Source organism: Protomyctophum bolini (assembly GCF_963924005.1).
Source record: "Protomyctophum bolini genome assembly, chromosome: 4".
Taxonomy (NCBI): Eukaryota; Metazoa; Chordata; class Actinopteri; order Myctophiformes; family Myctophidae; genus Protomyctophum; species Protomyctophum bolini.
This window is the reverse complement of record NC_137865.1, coordinates 24,119,162-24,136,134: the sequence shown is the minus strand read 5'-3', so window position 1 is coordinate 24,136,134 and position 16,973 is coordinate 24,119,162. Positions and strand designations below refer to the sequence as shown.

Sequence of the window (16,973 nt, the reverse complement as noted above, 5' to 3'; positions counted from 1 at the left end):
TGTTCTTGGTATCAATTCCTAACATTTTAACTCAGACCTAAACCCTATTTTATTCTTTCGATCTACAAGCTATCTTATATCTGACATTCTTTACATTTTTTTAAGGTAAAATATACAACCTATGACATAGTAGTTTTAAACTAAATATTGAGCTGTTGAACACCAGTTACATTACTAGTGTTGGAAGAACTGGTTAACAGGGAGCAAAGAATGCACTTTTTCCACAAGTGAAATTCAGATTGATGCATGTTTTTCTGTTTTCTGACATGAATGGATCTGTTTCAGCGATCTTTGTTGTCCATCTGTAATGGTAATTAATGGCGCTCTCCGTTCATTCAAATTTCCACCCTGTGTTGGACATGGACTGAATTGTGAGCTTATATAAACCCTTGAGGAAAGTTATTACTTTTCAGTCACGTGAAATGTTCTATTTCTATCACTTTCTCCATTACATAATTCTTTTTATAAGCAGGGTTTTGTGGGGTTTTTAATGATATACTGTAATATGCTTGAATTCAGGCTGAGTCTGCAGTACATATAGTCTAATGGTTGTTATGCATTAAAGATGTATATATTTATTTACAACTTTTCCCATATAAAGCTTAGCTTTAAATTTCACAACCATGAAGAACCGTGACACGCATAGAGAATCATGCCAAAGGCGGTTCTCTAAAAAAAACTATTAATAACTTCCACAAGTATACAATATGTTTATGATTTTTTTTGTAGAAGAAAAAATAAACACTAAATGAACTAGTGCTGTTCTGTGTAACTTGTTATGTTCAGAGATGGACTCATGGAAAGAAATAGGTTTTGGCCCTTGTCTCAGAGGACTTGTTGGCTGTACCATCCTGTATTCATTATTTGGTACTTACTCTCACTTTTCCAATATCCTTAATGATGGCTTGTAGTATACACGTGCAGCAGACAAAATATTTACCAAATTACAAGCACAGTGGGAGCTGCTAGAGACTAAAACCTAGCATTAGTTCTTCTCATTAGGGCCTAGGCCGACTTGACCCGAGGGTCTGTCTTTGATAGAACTACAAGACTTGGTATCATGCTGGTAGTATGCCTAGTATACTTTAGTCTGTAGGTACAGTATGCATTTACCATTTACTGATGATATAGTGACAACTGACAAGGATCAAATGTCAAGGTTCTACTTATTATATGGTGTCATACTTGGTGTTAAAGCCTTCTCTCTATAGCCTAAACGAGTATACAGTAATACCCACATGCATCCTTTGTTTCCCTTTCAATGTCTATCCAAAAACATTATTCTGCTGTACTGCAGGTAGAAGTATTTTTCTTGTTTCTTGTGTACATGCTCTGCACAGTGCACACAGACTTCCTCATTCTCTGACGTGGAATCCAGCTGGCAGCATTCCAATGAAACCAAACATCTCATTGCAATTTACAATTTAGCCATTTAGCAGATACTCTAATCGAGAGCAATTTAGAGAGAAATTTACAATAAGAGCAAATGCCATGAACCCTTGTTAACAAAAGGTAACTGCAAATTGTGTACAAAGAAAACAATAAAGTGTGGTAAAGCTCCTAGGATTTTCTGAGAATGCCAATGCAGAGCAATGTAATCACAATTTCTTGTTACCATTTGCAGTCTCAAATCTAGTTTTTTTAAATGAATAATACATAGCATTCCCTGTACACAGTATGAACTACTTTAGGTGAGAGTGAATATTCCTTGGCTTTCTATTTGTTTTTGTATGTTTTCCAGTAGCTTTAACATGCTTCTTCATAATTCTTTATAACTATAGTCACTCTGTGCTTAGATATTCTTAACCATGCTATTTTCTTATACTAAATTATTCCACGATTTTGCAACACATTCTTTCACCCAGTGTCTATTATCTAATGTAATCCTAGGCGCTACACTTCCTCTGCCAACCTGGGGGGGGGGGGGGGGGCAGCGGACTGACCTCATGTTTCCTTCTATGCATGAGTAGTCCAAGCTGCTTCATTTCACCTGACAGGGGGAGTTGTCCCGGCCGGACGTAGCGCGTGGAAGGAACACGTTATTCCGACCAGTTCCTTTCCCCTCCATCAGGTGCCCCGGCTGGCCAGGGGGAGGTAGTTTAGAGACCAGGATTACTGCATATTCTTTTGTGACCCTACACACGGGGAGAACATGCAAACTCCACACAGAAAGGCCCTTTCGCCAACCCCGCCTCGGGTATGGGCACTGATGAATGATGATGTGGAGGAGAGAACACTCCCCCAGCGCCCACAGCGTCCCCAGCGGGAATCGAACCCAGGGCCTTCTAGCTGTGAGGCGACAGCACTACCGACTCTTAACTATGCTATTGCTCAACTGACTTATTCATAGAGTTGACGCCCGTTTCCTCAATCTCCAGACTTGACTTTTTTGTGCCTTGACTTTTATTGCTGAAAATATGACGAATATTCTCTTACTAAGCTGGCAAGTTAACCAAAAAAGAACTCACCAACCTTTCATGCATGTAATATTGGAGTGAATTAAATGCCACACAACACCACAGTGAGTTTTATTCACTGTAGTGGGTCCAAATTGCATGCCAGTGCTATTAACATATTCAGTAGCTGTGGTTATTGGTCATTACTTGCTTGCTGGCTGCAAAGCACCCAGAGTGTCATATGGAGCCAGCTATCATGGCACTGCCAGGAAACCCAGGTGCACCTTCTCATAGTCCAGGAAAACCAAGGGTATTTCTGAAAATTCATCATGTTACAACATATTGTTTACGCCATATTCCACCTAAGTTAAGCCTGTGTGAAAAACTGTGATGTTTGGTATGGAAAATAAAGGTTTCCTTTTTGGCTTGTGGAATAAGACAGGAAATGTGTTAACTGTTTTCCTACTATGTCATTGTATTAGCAAGGAACAGCAATGTCTTAACCTATGTGACTATGAGTACCACTATGTGACTATGAGTACCAGTAGGGGCAAAAGTGGTGCTGTTGTGCCAGAAACAGAGAGAGAGAGAGATAGTGCTGCACTGTTGCCTCCTACTGAGAGAGAGAGAGAGAGAGAGAGAGAGCGAGAGAGAGAGAGGGGGGGGGCAGGGGGAGAGGGGAGTTGCACCACTCAGTTCGGTAACAAGATGACTTGCCCCGTTTCTGTTTTCCTCCCAGAATTTTCCACAGCAGACGGCTGGACTTTGAATTTCTCTAACTATAAACTTTCATGACAGCAGACAGCTGTACAGTACAGCAATACAGTACAAATATAATTTATGAAAAGCTACTACATTGAAGTCTGTTCACAGAAGTTGTTGTAGGCTATGTGGGGATTATCTCACGAGGTATACCATTTGAGTGTGCAAAACCTTACATATACTAAATAATACTAAATTGTTTATAGGGTCAATATAAGTAAAAAAAATAATATAGCCTTTCACATGGTAATCCATCAATTACATAGAAATAGTCATCAAGGCCTGGGCCGTGGCTCAGCAGTCCAGGCACCTTGGCCGGTAGCCCGAGTCTGGCAGTGTGCCGCAGGCTCGACTCCCGATCCCGATGGCCTTTACTGCATGTCACTCCCCCATCTCTCTCCCCCATTTCCTGTCAGCCTACTGTCTGTCCCTCTATAAGAATCATAAGCAAGCTAAGAACCTACCATCTAACAGTGGAATATCTATATAATAAAACTATGCGTACACTATAGGGTGCAATTGACATACGTTGAGCCTTTGCATACGCCTGTAAGGTCGTTGAGGCTAGGGCAAGTGCTATGGCAAGTGTTAATGGCTAAAATGGAGTCTGAAGAGGTGGTTTTCAGACTACTAAATAAAATATGTTGTTCATTATATCTGACTGCTTGTATTGACTGATGGAAATTTTGCCATTTATGGAGCTCATAGCTGAAGTTCAGGAGCAGGACCACACCTCCAACACAGCTACCTCCACCTCCTATCAAGCCACCTCCAATCAGGTCACCTCCACCTGTATATAAAGCCCATCAAACCCACGGTTCTCCCTCTCTTCCTGCTTTCGTCACCCCTCCCTCCCACCCAATTCTCATCCTACTACCTCTAAAATCATAATCAAATTGAATTTTGAGGGCAGTGCCAATTTAATGTACACCTCTACTGGTTCACAGACAGACAGACTCACAGAAGTGAAAATATAATTCCTCGCCCTCGGCCGTTCTGGCCTCCTGGCAAGGATAATGACCCATGCAAAAGGCATGCTGTGTTGCATTCATGTTGTATTCATCATTATGTTTGAAACTTTTCCCCCCTATTATTTCCACTTTTAGGTTCATGATGCTGAGCCTGGAGTATGACCACTCTTGTCGCTACGACTACGTGGAAGTACGAGACGGCGATAGCATTAACTCACGTGTGATCGGTCGGTTTTGTGGCAATGAGAGGCCGGCGCCGATCCAGAGCTCGGGCAACAGCCTTCACATCCTTTTTGTGTCTGACAGTTACAAGAACTTTGATGGCTTCTTTGCCACGTTCCAGGAGAGCTCAGGTACAGTACATACGCCATACTTCTTTTCACTTGCTCTACTGTAGTCTACAGTTAATTCACCCATTTAACTCCAACAGTGTACAAGAGTTACATTAAAACAGAGGGTAATTCTGTGTATACATTAATTGCAGTTGATGTTTCAATTCTTGCAATCACAAATGCAAGCTGCTATTAAACGGTGGCGATTGTTACAAATGCAACAAAATGGATTTTATTTACCAACACTACTGGGGATAGATTGTCTATGTAGACTATATAACTATATGTGTTAATAATCAATCAATCAAATGAATCTAATCTATCTGTCATTGCAGCATGCAGCTCTTCTCCTTGTCTCCATGATGGCACTTGTGTCCTGGACACGTCCTACACGTACCACTGTGCCTGTCTGGCTGGCTACACGGGCGATAGGTGTGAGAATGGTGGGTATCAGTAACTAACTTGTGTTGTGTGACAATTCGTTATGGCTATGATAGTGCCAGCTCAGTGGCCTTGTGGTTAGAGTGTCCACCTAGAGCTTGGGAGGCGGGGTTCAATCCCCCTGCCGGGTCATAATGGGACCCAATGCTTCCCTGCTATTGGCACTCAGCATCAAGGGTTGTCTTTGGGGATAAGTCCCTGCGACATGCTAGTGCCATGTCCAGGGGGTGTAGATGTACATCATAGCTTGGGGATGTAGGCTACTAGTCTATAGTGCATCAAGCCGCATCACGCTACAGAAATAGAAGATATAGGCTCCTGACCTACAGTATGGGCCACATGGCTCGGGAACCGTTGGTCTCCAAGCAGGGCTGTGTTAACATCCGAATGGGCCCTAGGCAAAGCCTGATTTTCGGGGGGCCCCCCCTACTCCTCACAATCTATGTAAAGCGCCTTGGATAAAGGCGCTATATAAATGCACTATTTACCTCCTTGATGGGGGGCAGCGCAATTATTATAATTTTTCTTTTTACAAGTTTGGATCGTTGAACTGCAGTTTACAGCACCATAATTTCAGACAGAGACAGTGTTACCAGTGCCATATTATCCATTGGGCCGGTGGGACCCAACATTTTTGTATTTAATAATAATAAAAATATCAATAATAATAATAATAAATACAAATAAATTGCACTCGCAGAAAGACATCAGAACAAGATGTCTGGTGATGCTGACCAGATCTTAATATCATCAGGTACACGTGCAGTCCACATAATGAGCTCATCCAGAAGCAATGAATGGTGCATCTGACTTCTTCCCTGGATGCTCTTTAGCACTGTTCCCTGTTAAAACTGGCAGACAGTGATTCACCATCACATGGGACAGAGAGCTCTGTGGTTTGGACTGGTTTCAGGCCAGCTGCCTTCTCCTTTCCAGAGCAGCCTCATCTATGTCTGCAGCCAATCTGCTATTTGGCAAATATATGTGTTGTCTGTATTAACAGATGAATCATGACTCAAATCGACCACCTGACGAACATAGCCTGTCTGATATGAAACAAAGCAGACACACTGTACATTATGTAAGTGCCTATGTTTTGACACTTTCAAATGTACAATTGTATTGTACATGGAATTTGTCTCTGTGCCAATGTCAACGTTAAAATTGCAATAGGTGAAGTATTCCGTTTAAAAGGGAGCAATAAAAGCAATGAAATAACAAAAAAGTGTAATCAGTGCTACATACTTTTTTTTACAATATAATTAAAGTTCTGAAGATAGCTTAACAGGGTCTGACTTAAGTAAAAGACAATTAGGAAGAGCTAGGTAGCCTATAAATTTACCCAAATGGACACTTAATTGTGTTTTGGAAATGTTAGGGTTCAGGTTGGTTTGGGTTTTCAGTATTGCGAGAGGGTGTGCCGGGAGTGACTTCCATAGGTCCGCAAGGTCTTTTATTTATGGGTGGCTGGACCTGGGCTTGTGTTTCTATGCCCGCTACACCTCCCAGAGGCCCCTGCAAAAACAGACGTACTCTCTTTTTTTTCCTGGTGGCTTCGGTTTCAAGGGTAAATTTGAGTCTATAAAACTGATGGTGAAACAATTCTGCTTCTATAACACAAGCCAGCCTTTCCATCGGAGGAGATGCCTGTAAAAAAAAAAGCAAGGCAGGAATTCCACTCTGTGCTCCCTGTGTGCATCCGCTTGCCCCCAGAGGAATGTCTCAGCTGCTCGTTTCATGGTGATCATGTTGGGGCATAAAGGGTGATTTATACTTAGTTGCATGCTGCCGTCACCCAATGAAAATAGCCAATCTAGATTGGCTATTTTCTGTCCAAACAAGTATAATTTTGGCTTAGTGTACATTTTCTTTGCATTTCTCCACCAGAGCCAGCCAGATAATTATAAATATGTTTCAGCATCTCCAATATCTGCCATTAAAAGTACATTTTGTACAAAAAATATAGTAGCATAGTAGTATAATCTCTAAAAAGCATATAATCTCTCTCTGCCTGCATTTAACTTTAATCTATTCTGTGGCCCAATCAATCTTTTTTTCAGGAGTGCAAAGTACTTAAAAGTTCCAAAGGCACTGAGGTAATAATGAATTAATGATTGTGTCATTATTCAAAGCTTATTAGCATTCCAACCTCATGTCTTTGGACTCCTCTCAATATGTGGAGAGTGAAGCAGACGGCAGCACACAGGTTTTGTGGACAGACAAATTCAAAAGTGTCCACAAGCATTTATTCCCCCCATTTAACAGGAGGTCCATTTTTCTTTCTTTCTTTTCGGATGACCAAACACATTCCCTGTCCCAAAAGGGACCGAGAGATGCTGGAAGGAAGGACTGTGATTATAGGGAGGGTTGTGTGGATTCGGAGCTGTGCAACCACAGACAGAGAAATGCACGGTTCAGGCCCAACTTAAACACAACAATACAACAAAACTGCAAAAGGAATTGCTTCACTACAAATGGCATCATTATTGTAGCATCCATATATGTGTGTGTGTGTGTGTGTGTGTGTGTGTGTGTGTGTGTGTGTGTGTGTGTGTGTGTGTGTGTTGTGTGTGTTGTGTGTGTGTGTGTGTGTGTGTGTCTGTGTGTGTGTGCGCGCGCCATTTCACTTTTGTTACTATTACCTCATTCCTTACCAGAGAGGGAAGAGTGTGTGATCCAACATGTGTTATTAGTGTTTCAGTTTGTTATTGTCTAAAGAATTAGAAGTGTTCCATACCCACATTACCAGTCTCTGCACCAACGTACTCACTTAATCACAATACAGCTTTTATAGCAGTGGAAAATTGAACAGTTCGACCAAAACTCTTTTACTGCAAGAAATCTATTTCTTCCTCAGTTACAAGCCACATGTTTTGTCACCTTGTGAGCTGTTCACACTTTACCAAGACGGGTGAAATTATTAATTAATGAGCCAGTAACCGGCTGCCGTTTATGAAGCTCTGGGCATTCTAAAGAGGCAATTACAAGTCAGACTAATGAGTTTGGAAGCTGAGACAAAATATGTCTTGAGAGTGTATACTTGACTGTCTGCAGCCCTACAGTGAACCCGTTCAGGTGTGTGGTCTTGTATTGTTGTTGAGTTGGAGGAGGTAGATGACACTTCCAGTCTTCCACACACTGTGTATTAAACAGAAGCCTTAAAGGACCACTTCACCACTTTTCAACCCATCTTCATATAATAGGTTCTCACTAATAATCATGATAAAATGGCACGATTCTTTTCTACTCAGTCTGTGTCTCATACAGTAGGAGGGCTGTGGGCAGTTTAGAAACCGTCCTCCAGTGACATCATCATTAGGCAGATTTATTTTTAAACAAGTTTTTTTTTACATAAATGTTTAGATTTTCATTATCGTGAGAACGATGGCTTCCATTTTCGCATTGCAACTTTTCAGGACTAGAAAGCCTGCAGTTTCTATTAGCTTGTATTCCCCATCGATGATGTCACTGGAGGACGGTTTCTGAACTGCCCACAGCCCTCCTATGAGACACAGAACGAGTAGAAAAAGATTGCGCAATTTTTTCATGATTATTAGTGAAGATAGGTTGAACAGTGGTGAAGTGGTCCTTTAAATGTGCCCATAATCAGATTGTTTACAGACTAAATCCGAGTTCATGACCCTGCATTCTTTTAACTAACGTTAATACTCAAGAACACGAGTTGACTTGTGTCTGTGTCTCAGCTCAGTGGTGGGATGTTAACATGTTCCCACCTGACTTGTGTCTGTGTCTCAGCTCAGTGGTGGGATGTTAACATGTTCCCACCTGACTGTCTGTGTCTGTGTCTCCGCTCAGTGGTGGGATGTTAACATGTTCCCACCTGACTGTCTGTGTCTGTGTCTCAGCTCAGTGGTGGGATGTTAACATGTTCCCACCTGACTGTCTGTGTCTGTGTCTCAGCTCAGTGGTGGGATGTTAACATGTTCCCACCTGACTGTCTGTGTCTGTGTCTCAGCTCAGTGGTGGGATGTTAACATGTTCCCACCTGACTGTCTGTGTCTGTGTCTCCGCTCAGTGGTGGGATGTTAACATATTCCCACCTGACTTGTGTCTGTGTCTCAGCTCAGTGGTGGGATGTTAACATGTTCCCACCTGACTGTCTGTGTCTGTGTCTCCGCTCAGTGGTGGGATGTTAACATGTTCCCACCTGACTGTCTGTGTCTCCGCTCAGTGGTGGGATGTTAACATGTTCCCACCTGACTGTGTCTGTGCCTCAGCTCAGTGGTGGGATGTTAACATGTTCCCACCTGACTGTCTGTGTCTGTGTCTCCGCTCAGTGGTGGGATGTTAACATGTTCCCACCTGACTGTCTGTGTCTGTGTCTCCGCTCAGTGGTGGGATGTTTACATGTTCCCACCTGACTTGTGTCTGTGTCTCCGCTCAGTGGTGGGATGTTAACATGTTCCCACCTGACTTGTGTCCGTGTCTGTGTCTCCACTCAGTGGTGGGATGCCGCAGGCCTCCAGTGCCCACCCATGGCTCCACAGAGGGGCTATTTCAGCACTCGGGGGCACGGATAACCTTCCGCTGTGACCCCGGGTTTGAGCTGCGGGGGGGCATTCGTACAGCCATCTGCCTCCAGGACGGCACCTGGAGTGCTCCAGCTCCCCAGTGTGGTAAGAGAATCTATTTATTAAGTATAAATTGTATGATTTTACAGTAAGCTCTTTTGCGAGCAGTTACAGTGATGTTGGCATTCTTTTGATTAATCTGTTCAGAATTAGTGTAATTAGGATACACACATAAACATGCATGCACGTGCACGGCACGCATGCACACGCACACTTTTATACACACAACCATGTGCATCTAATTTCTGCATCAACGAATACCAGACTCTATCCAGGGGTGGTTTAATAAGTGGAAACATACACAGTTACATCGTTTACAAGCCAGCATTGTCTCCGTCGTCCTCTCCAGTGCCAGTGGAGAGGCCGTGCACCCTCCCACTCAAGTCTCATTGTCTCTGTCTTCCTCTCCAGTGCCAGTGGAGAGGCCGTGCACCCTCCCACCCAAGCCAGCGCATGGGGACCACTTCCTGGTCTTTGGGCCCAATGATGTCATCATCGCTCTCCAGTACCTGTGCTACCGGCCGTATAAACTCAGCGGGACCTCACAGAGAACATGCCTGCCCAACAGCACCTGGAGCGGGGCTCCATCCACCTGTGTCAAAGGTCAGGTCCACATGGGGGTGGGTGCAGTTATGGGAAATGGAGTGTTGAATAGTGGTCAGCTGGCCCGGTGGGGGGGTGGGTGCAGTTATGGGAAATGGAGTGTTGAATAGTGGTCAGCAGCAGGTGCGGGGGAAACGGATGACTGCGGTCAATTCTAAACAGAGCGTGACAGGCTTTTGCTCTTGTCATTAACACAGCAGCAGTGTGAATATTGAAGCTTAAATTTGATAGTTACATAATGACTCAGTCACTCAGTACAGATGAGTCAATCCCTGCCCCCATTCATTCACCATGTCTAGTGCTTTCTAGAACAAAAGCATCATTGAGCTGTTTACTGGCCATTCAATAATGATCTCTTTTTTATGTCTGTCTCCCCCCATCGCAGTGAATAACACACTCGCTGAACCAGAAAGGGACAAAGGCAAAGCAACGGAAAGAACAACCGACACAGGGGGAGACAAAGATAGCAAAGATAACGACCAAGAGAACACAGCGGGAGGCAAAGACAGCGTGGGTGGTAAAGACAAAGACATTAGCTACAAAAATACAACAACAGTGGATGGTAGCGATACGTCTATAGATGTTATTGTGGTGGAAGCACCGAGAGAGGGTGACGATAAAGTAGGCAACACTGAAGAAGGAAACGCTGGCGTGGAAAAACCGACAGAAGGTAGCAATGATAAAGTGGCCACCAAAGACACAGACAACAGCCTAGACACTCTTGAAAAGAAAGCCCCCAAGGTGCCAAGGCTGCCAGAGAGGACATCAGAAGAGGATGGCAGGCCGGATGCCAAGGGAGGCAAAGATGGCATTCAGGAGATAGGAAAGTTCCCGGAAATAGTGGTGATAAGAGACAAGAAGGGGCAAGAAGAGAAGGAGAGAAAAGGAGAGCAGGTGGACCAAAGCAAAGATGGGGAGAAAGTCGGCCCAAATGACACCAAGGAGACGGTCCCATCCGAGCGAGAGAATGCAGTGGAGATATTTGAGCACAAGCTGAGCGAGAACAAGACGGACACGACTGATCGCAATAACATTGAGCGGGGGAACCATACGATAAAGATTCCTGAGCTGGGGAGGCCGGTCATTCCATCTCTACGCAACAACACGCGATTCACGCCATACAGGGCAGGAGGCGAGGAGACAAATAAGCCAACAGAGAAAACAACGAACAAAGAATCAACGGAAGGCAAGCGGGAAAAAACGTCAGGTGAGGCGGGAACGGACTCGGACGTAAAAACAAAGGAGGAACTCGAGGAGGAGGAGAAAGAGAAAGAACGCAATCAAAGTGTCGATGGTAAGACTCACTGGACCATCAACGGGTACACATTGCATGACCATAATTTGTGAAAATGAATAGTGCTCGTCCGTCCTAACTCTATTTTCCCCATATCATGTTCCCCAAGACAAGATCTGTCCACCCATCCCTCCTCTATATCAAGGCTATTATCAGCCCGTGCCAGGGCCAGGGCCAGGGCCAGCGACGGTGGCATTCTCCTGTAATCACTCCTATGCCCTCAGTGGTAACGCTCATCGAACCTGCCAGCCAAATGGTACCTGGAGTGGCAGACAGCCCGTTTGTGTGAGAGGTATACTGTCTGCAATAATACTTCTTATGCTGGTTAGAGGGCTTTATGTGTGCTACGGTGACACTATATATAACACTTATGTCTGTGTTGTATGTCCATTAGCGCCTGCATGAGTCCAATTACCCCTTTAGCAGTTGACCCGCAGCCGGCATTAATTGGAGATTTTGTGTGTGTGTGTGTGTGTGTGTGTGTGTTTTCAGCCTGTCGGGAGCCTAAAGTGTCAGAACTGGTTAGACAAAGAGTCTTGCCCCCTCAGGTACCATCCAGGTATGTACTGTACCCAGTAGGAGCTATAATTTGGACAATTAAATAACTGTTTGCATACTGTAGGAACCTCAAGATCCTCACACCATAATACTGTATATCATAATTACTATATAACTCTGATTGTTATCTTCCAGCTACAGTATCACCTTATTATTACTTCCTTGCAATGCATTTATAAATTACACAGTGTAGCTATCATCACACATGCAAGCAAGCACCTATAAAAAAGGTATGCATCCAATAATATTTCTTTCATGGATTCAAGTTTACATTGTTGTGTCATCCAGTTGGTTTTTCAGATATTTGCATTTCACCACACTTGAACCCCAGCATCCCTATTCTGGAGGGAACATTCGCTAAAAATAGATTGGCAATAGTATCTCTGTTATTTTCGGCTAAGGCATTTGGTGTAGATAAAACAAATATAAGTAAAAACGTTTACCTGCATCTTCTTTGTTCTCTCAGGAAGACCCCGGTCCACAAGTTTTACTCTGAGCGTGCCAGAGAGTTCCAGTCAGACAGTCCCACCAGAAGCCCTCCAGTACACCCCCAGCTGCCCCAGGGTTTCCACCAGCTGTACACACACATTGAGTATGAGTGTGCCTCTCCTTATTACCAGCATTCGGGCAGTGCACGTCGCACCTGCCTTAAGACAGGGAAATGGAGTGGGCGTCATGTCTCCTGTTCACCTGGTGAGGGCAGCAGAGGATTACTAGTTAATCTTAGGCCATTATAAAAAGGGTGAAAAATGCTCTACACAATGCAATTTCGCACACGCATGCAAAGACACAAATGCACACAAACGCCTGCAAGGGCACACACACACACACACACACACGCACACACGCGCGCGCGCACACGCACAGCACACACACAACCACAGCTCCTTTTGCTTGCCAAGTGTTGACTCAATTTAGTGAATGTCTTATGTCACCCTTCCTTCCCTTGCCTTTGCACTTCCTGCATGACAGTGTGTGGGAAGCATTCAACCTTTGACCCAGAGAAAGCAGCAGAAGCTCAGTGGCCTTGGCTGGCTGCCATCTACCGCCGCTCCGGCAACGGCCCTGGGACCAAGGTGACCAAGGCAGCCACCCTGGCAGGGTCCCTGAAGAAGGGCGGTGAAGCGGGAACCAAGCTCCAAGACCAGGCCTCCGACTGGCATCTGGTGTGCAGCGGGGCGCTGGTGAACCAGAGGAGTGTGGTGGTGGCAGCTCACTGCGTGACAGAGCTGGGGAAGGGCTACCCGCTGGGTGCACATCAGATGAAAGTAGTGATGGGGAAGACCTATCGCCATGACCTCAGGGAGGCCAAAGGCATCCAACACCTTAGGGTAAGATAGCGGTGGCGTCTCTTATAATCTGTAAATATGATGTTATGATATAGATAGGCCACTTGATGTTGATGGATATGGATATGCTATGTGTACTGTTAATATGTAGACAAGACAGAGACAGAAAGACATAATATCACCCAGACATCTGTCGTTGACCGAGGTTATCCAACTTATCCAACACATATTCTGGACCTCTGTTGGTTAAGCTTGCAACAAGGAAACCCACATTTGCACAATGCCCGTGGCCACATGCCGCTCAGCGCTTAGAGCAGTCCTGCTGGGATTCCTTGTACGGTGCGGGAGAGCAGGTGCAACTCCCCCTTGTTGGCCCTCACTGTAAGGTCAAGCATTCAGTCCTATGCCGTTCTCTTGGTACAGTATATGGCGGAAGATTACTCATCTGACCATATCACTTTTTTCCCACATCTCTGTAGACCAGCACATGTTTTTTTGCTGAACTGCACTCTATCCTATAGATTCTGTTTCTATTGAAACACTAGACTGTTGAGCATTCTTTAACAGTACACCTGTTGGCATCTGCATTCCTTACGTTTCTCCATTCATTTATTCTGTTTATTTCCTTTAATTTGTCAACCATCTGTATATGGAATACATACTGTATACATTTCATTAAAGGGACACTTCACCCTTTTTGCAAAAAAATATATGTTAATGACGTTTAGAAGCTTTAGATCACTTTCCTGGGGGTATTTATGTGTGTAATATGTGGTTTTAGATATTTTAGATTGTAGCAGTGAGCCTGTTGTCTCTGATGTCTCACTACCTTCCTGGACTACAATTCCCATAATTCTTTGGTGCACTGCTCCTCCTTGTGGATAGGGGGGAGAGCTGTCTTACTGAGACAACATGTAGTCCAGGAAGGAAGTGAGCCCAGTGTCCATGACATCAGAGACAACAGGCTCACTGCTACAATCTAAAATATCTAAAACCACATATTACACACATAAAGACCCCCAGGAAAGTGTTCTAAAGCTCCTAAACGTCATTAACATATATTTTTTTTGCAAAAAGGGTGAAGTGTCCCTTTAAACAAAGAACAACAGGGAGGAAATCACACTTACTTCCCTTTTGAATAATGTGTTAAGTAGGGCTCCATGGGTACACTGTACATCATTGTGTTGTATTGGACAGTAAAAGTCTTTACAACATGTTCCATCCTGCCACCCTGCTGTTTGCCACTGGGTCTCTTTATTCAATTCATTCATTAATTATCCAAAACCTATCTTCAGTCAAAACTGTTATTTACTATGCATGAATAAATTAATTATTTAAAAGGTCATTAAACACCCGTAGCATTTTTTCCTCTCTGTGCTATGAATTTGTCCGAAGTGAAACTGTTGTTTCATTTGAGTACATCCACACAGAACGCAAATATTAAACCATGTGGCAATAAAGCCACATAAACGCATCAACCTGTGTGTGGACGAGGAATAATTTAATTTTAGTGAAAAATCAACTGACTATTTTATTCTTCACGTTCCCAGTGTGTAACAATCTCAACTACAAATGGAAACAATTGAACCTTACGGGTTAATTTGTTTCCATTAAGTGTTAATAGTTAATACATTTAAATGAACACCAGGGATTTGACTGTGTTCCCTTTCGTATATCACACCATTCCGTTCTTTCCCCACCACATGTTTGTTTCTTACCCTGCCTGTGTCTTGCTGCTTCTCCTTTAGGTGGCGTCTGTGGCCGTCCACCCCAACTACGACCCCCTGATTCTGGATTCCGACATCGCTGTGATCAAGCTCCTGGACAAGGCCCGGATCGGGGAGCGGGTCCTCCCTCTCTGCCTCCCGGACGTCCAGGGAGGCGAGGTGACCAATGTGCAAGGCCTCGTGATGGGCTGGTCCCCTCTGGCAGCCCTGGGGGCTGACGAGAGAGCCCGGGTCGGGGTCGTGCACCTCACCGACGTGGTGCCATGCGAGCAGCAGTACGCTCGCAACGGCATGCCGGTCAGCGTTACAGACAACATGCTCTGCGCCAGCCAGAAGCCCGAATACAGCCCGTCCAATATCTGTCCCTCCGACACCGGGGGTGTCCTCATTCTGCCAGGGATCTCCACGGACTCCACCAGAGACAAGCAGGGGCCCTCTGTCGGCTCTGCAGGGAGACAGGGGGACAACAAGGGGCGTTGGACAATGCTGGGCCTTGTGAGCTTTGGCTATGAGGACGGGGAGTGTAACCCGGAGCTCTACACGGTGTACACACACACAGCTAACTTCAAAGACTGGATAGAGAGCAACATGAAGTAGAGAAACCCTACTGTCACATTCACAAGTCAACCTCTTTCTTTCACGTTCCAAAACATTTGATTTCCTTCATACCTCTTCATTACCCCTCCCCCCCCACACACACACACACACACACAAGCAGATGCAACACTGGACAGCATAGTGCTCAACCACTTATGTCCCAAGTCCCATGTGCTTTAACATACAACGAATAGCGAAAGTAGCTGGCCATTTTTAATGACATGTCAAAAATAGAAGCGCCAGGGTTAAAGTGGTTAACTGCAGGGCACACTAATATGCATTGTATTGGGCACAACCCTTCCCTTGGCAGACCACTTCAGTGTACACAGGTGTTTTGACTTGGGACTATTACTACACTTGAAAACAACCAGAAAACCAGTTTAACACTTGAAAGTTCTCTGGATGGCGATGGTTTGCATTCCATTCATTGGTATGTAACTATATGTATATACGATGTACTGTATTATTCTATCTATTCATACGATGTACATATTGTACAGGACAGAAAGTCATGGTGCTTTAAATAAAAGATAATGCTGGGTGTGTGTAAAGACTCTGGTTGAGCTGTGGGTATTATTCATCAGTGTGACTCACTGCGCTCTCAGCAATCATGCACTCGGTGCAGCCAGGGATAAATCATTACATTTAATGTTAATGTTAACATGAGAGAAGAAAAACTGATATTTGATATGCAAATCAAAACCACATTAATGGCCCGAGCTTAGCTTCCATTTCTCCGGAAAGGTGTGAATTAATTGAGGTCAAGACAGTGCAATTGCAATCATTTTAACATATTCGCGAATCAATTCCCAATCCTGTGAGAACATTAATTACATTACCTCCTTTATTCATTGAGGGGGTGTGCTCAGCTGTATATTGATGGGACGGATTGCAGTTTGTTTGACAATCACAAGGGGGCAGTATAGAAGCAAATTATTGCTACTACAAGCAAAGCCACCTTTTGCTTTGATTGATTGATATTTGTATTCCACAGTATGCAGAATGGGTAGAATTGCAAACAAAAGCACAAGTCAATACAAAAACTGTTACTTTGTGGCTTTGTGGAATATCCATGATTAAGCAACAGGGTCCACCATTTTCAATATATCAGAACATTAAAGATGTACTAATATACACTTCATCATATAAATAAAGTAAAAAAAGGGGGGAAAACATGTACAGTATGGGGCGAAAGGGGTGGGGAAGCTCAGACTTAATTTACAGTGGCCAGTTTCGAATTGCAGCCGTACGTAGATGCTCTTTGAGAGCGGTTTTGAAGGAGTCAAGGGATTCACATGTCTTAATGGCTGTTGGTAGGGCGTCCACTTTTTATTGGCATAGGAGCTAAATGGATTTAATCCCTTGTTTGAGCTGAATCTGGGTTGCACGTGGTTTGGTATTGAGAGTGTGG

At 44.1% G+C, this 16,973-nt stretch overlaps 1 protein-coding gene across 1 annotated transcript in view; it reads left to right on the top strand.

Annotated features, from left to right (window-relative positions):
* pamr1b (peptidase domain containing associated with muscle regeneration 1b) overlaps window positions 1-16,113 on the top strand; it is a 33,215-nt gene extending 17,102 nt beyond the window's left edge. The window contains exons 5-14 of the mRNA XM_080761815.1: window positions 4,265-4,482; window positions 4,797-4,904; window positions 9,366-9,539; window positions 9,906-10,097; window positions 10,483-11,391; window positions 11,501-11,683; window positions 11,884-11,950; window positions 12,416-12,642; window positions 12,922-13,280; window positions 14,987-16,113. Coding sequence (XP_080617941.1) covers window positions 4,265-4,482; window positions 4,797-4,904; window positions 9,366-9,539; window positions 9,906-10,097; window positions 10,483-11,391; window positions 11,501-11,683; window positions 11,884-11,950; window positions 12,416-12,642; window positions 12,922-13,280; window positions 14,987-15,562 — 3,013 coding nt within the window. The 3' untranslated portion in view covers window positions 15,563-16,113. The remainder of the gene's footprint in view (window positions 1-4,264; window positions 4,483-4,796; window positions 4,905-9,365; window positions 9,540-9,905; window positions 10,098-10,482; window positions 11,392-11,500; window positions 11,684-11,883; window positions 11,951-12,415; window positions 12,643-12,921; window positions 13,281-14,986) is intronic.
* Window positions 16,114-16,973: the final 860 nt, after the last annotated feature.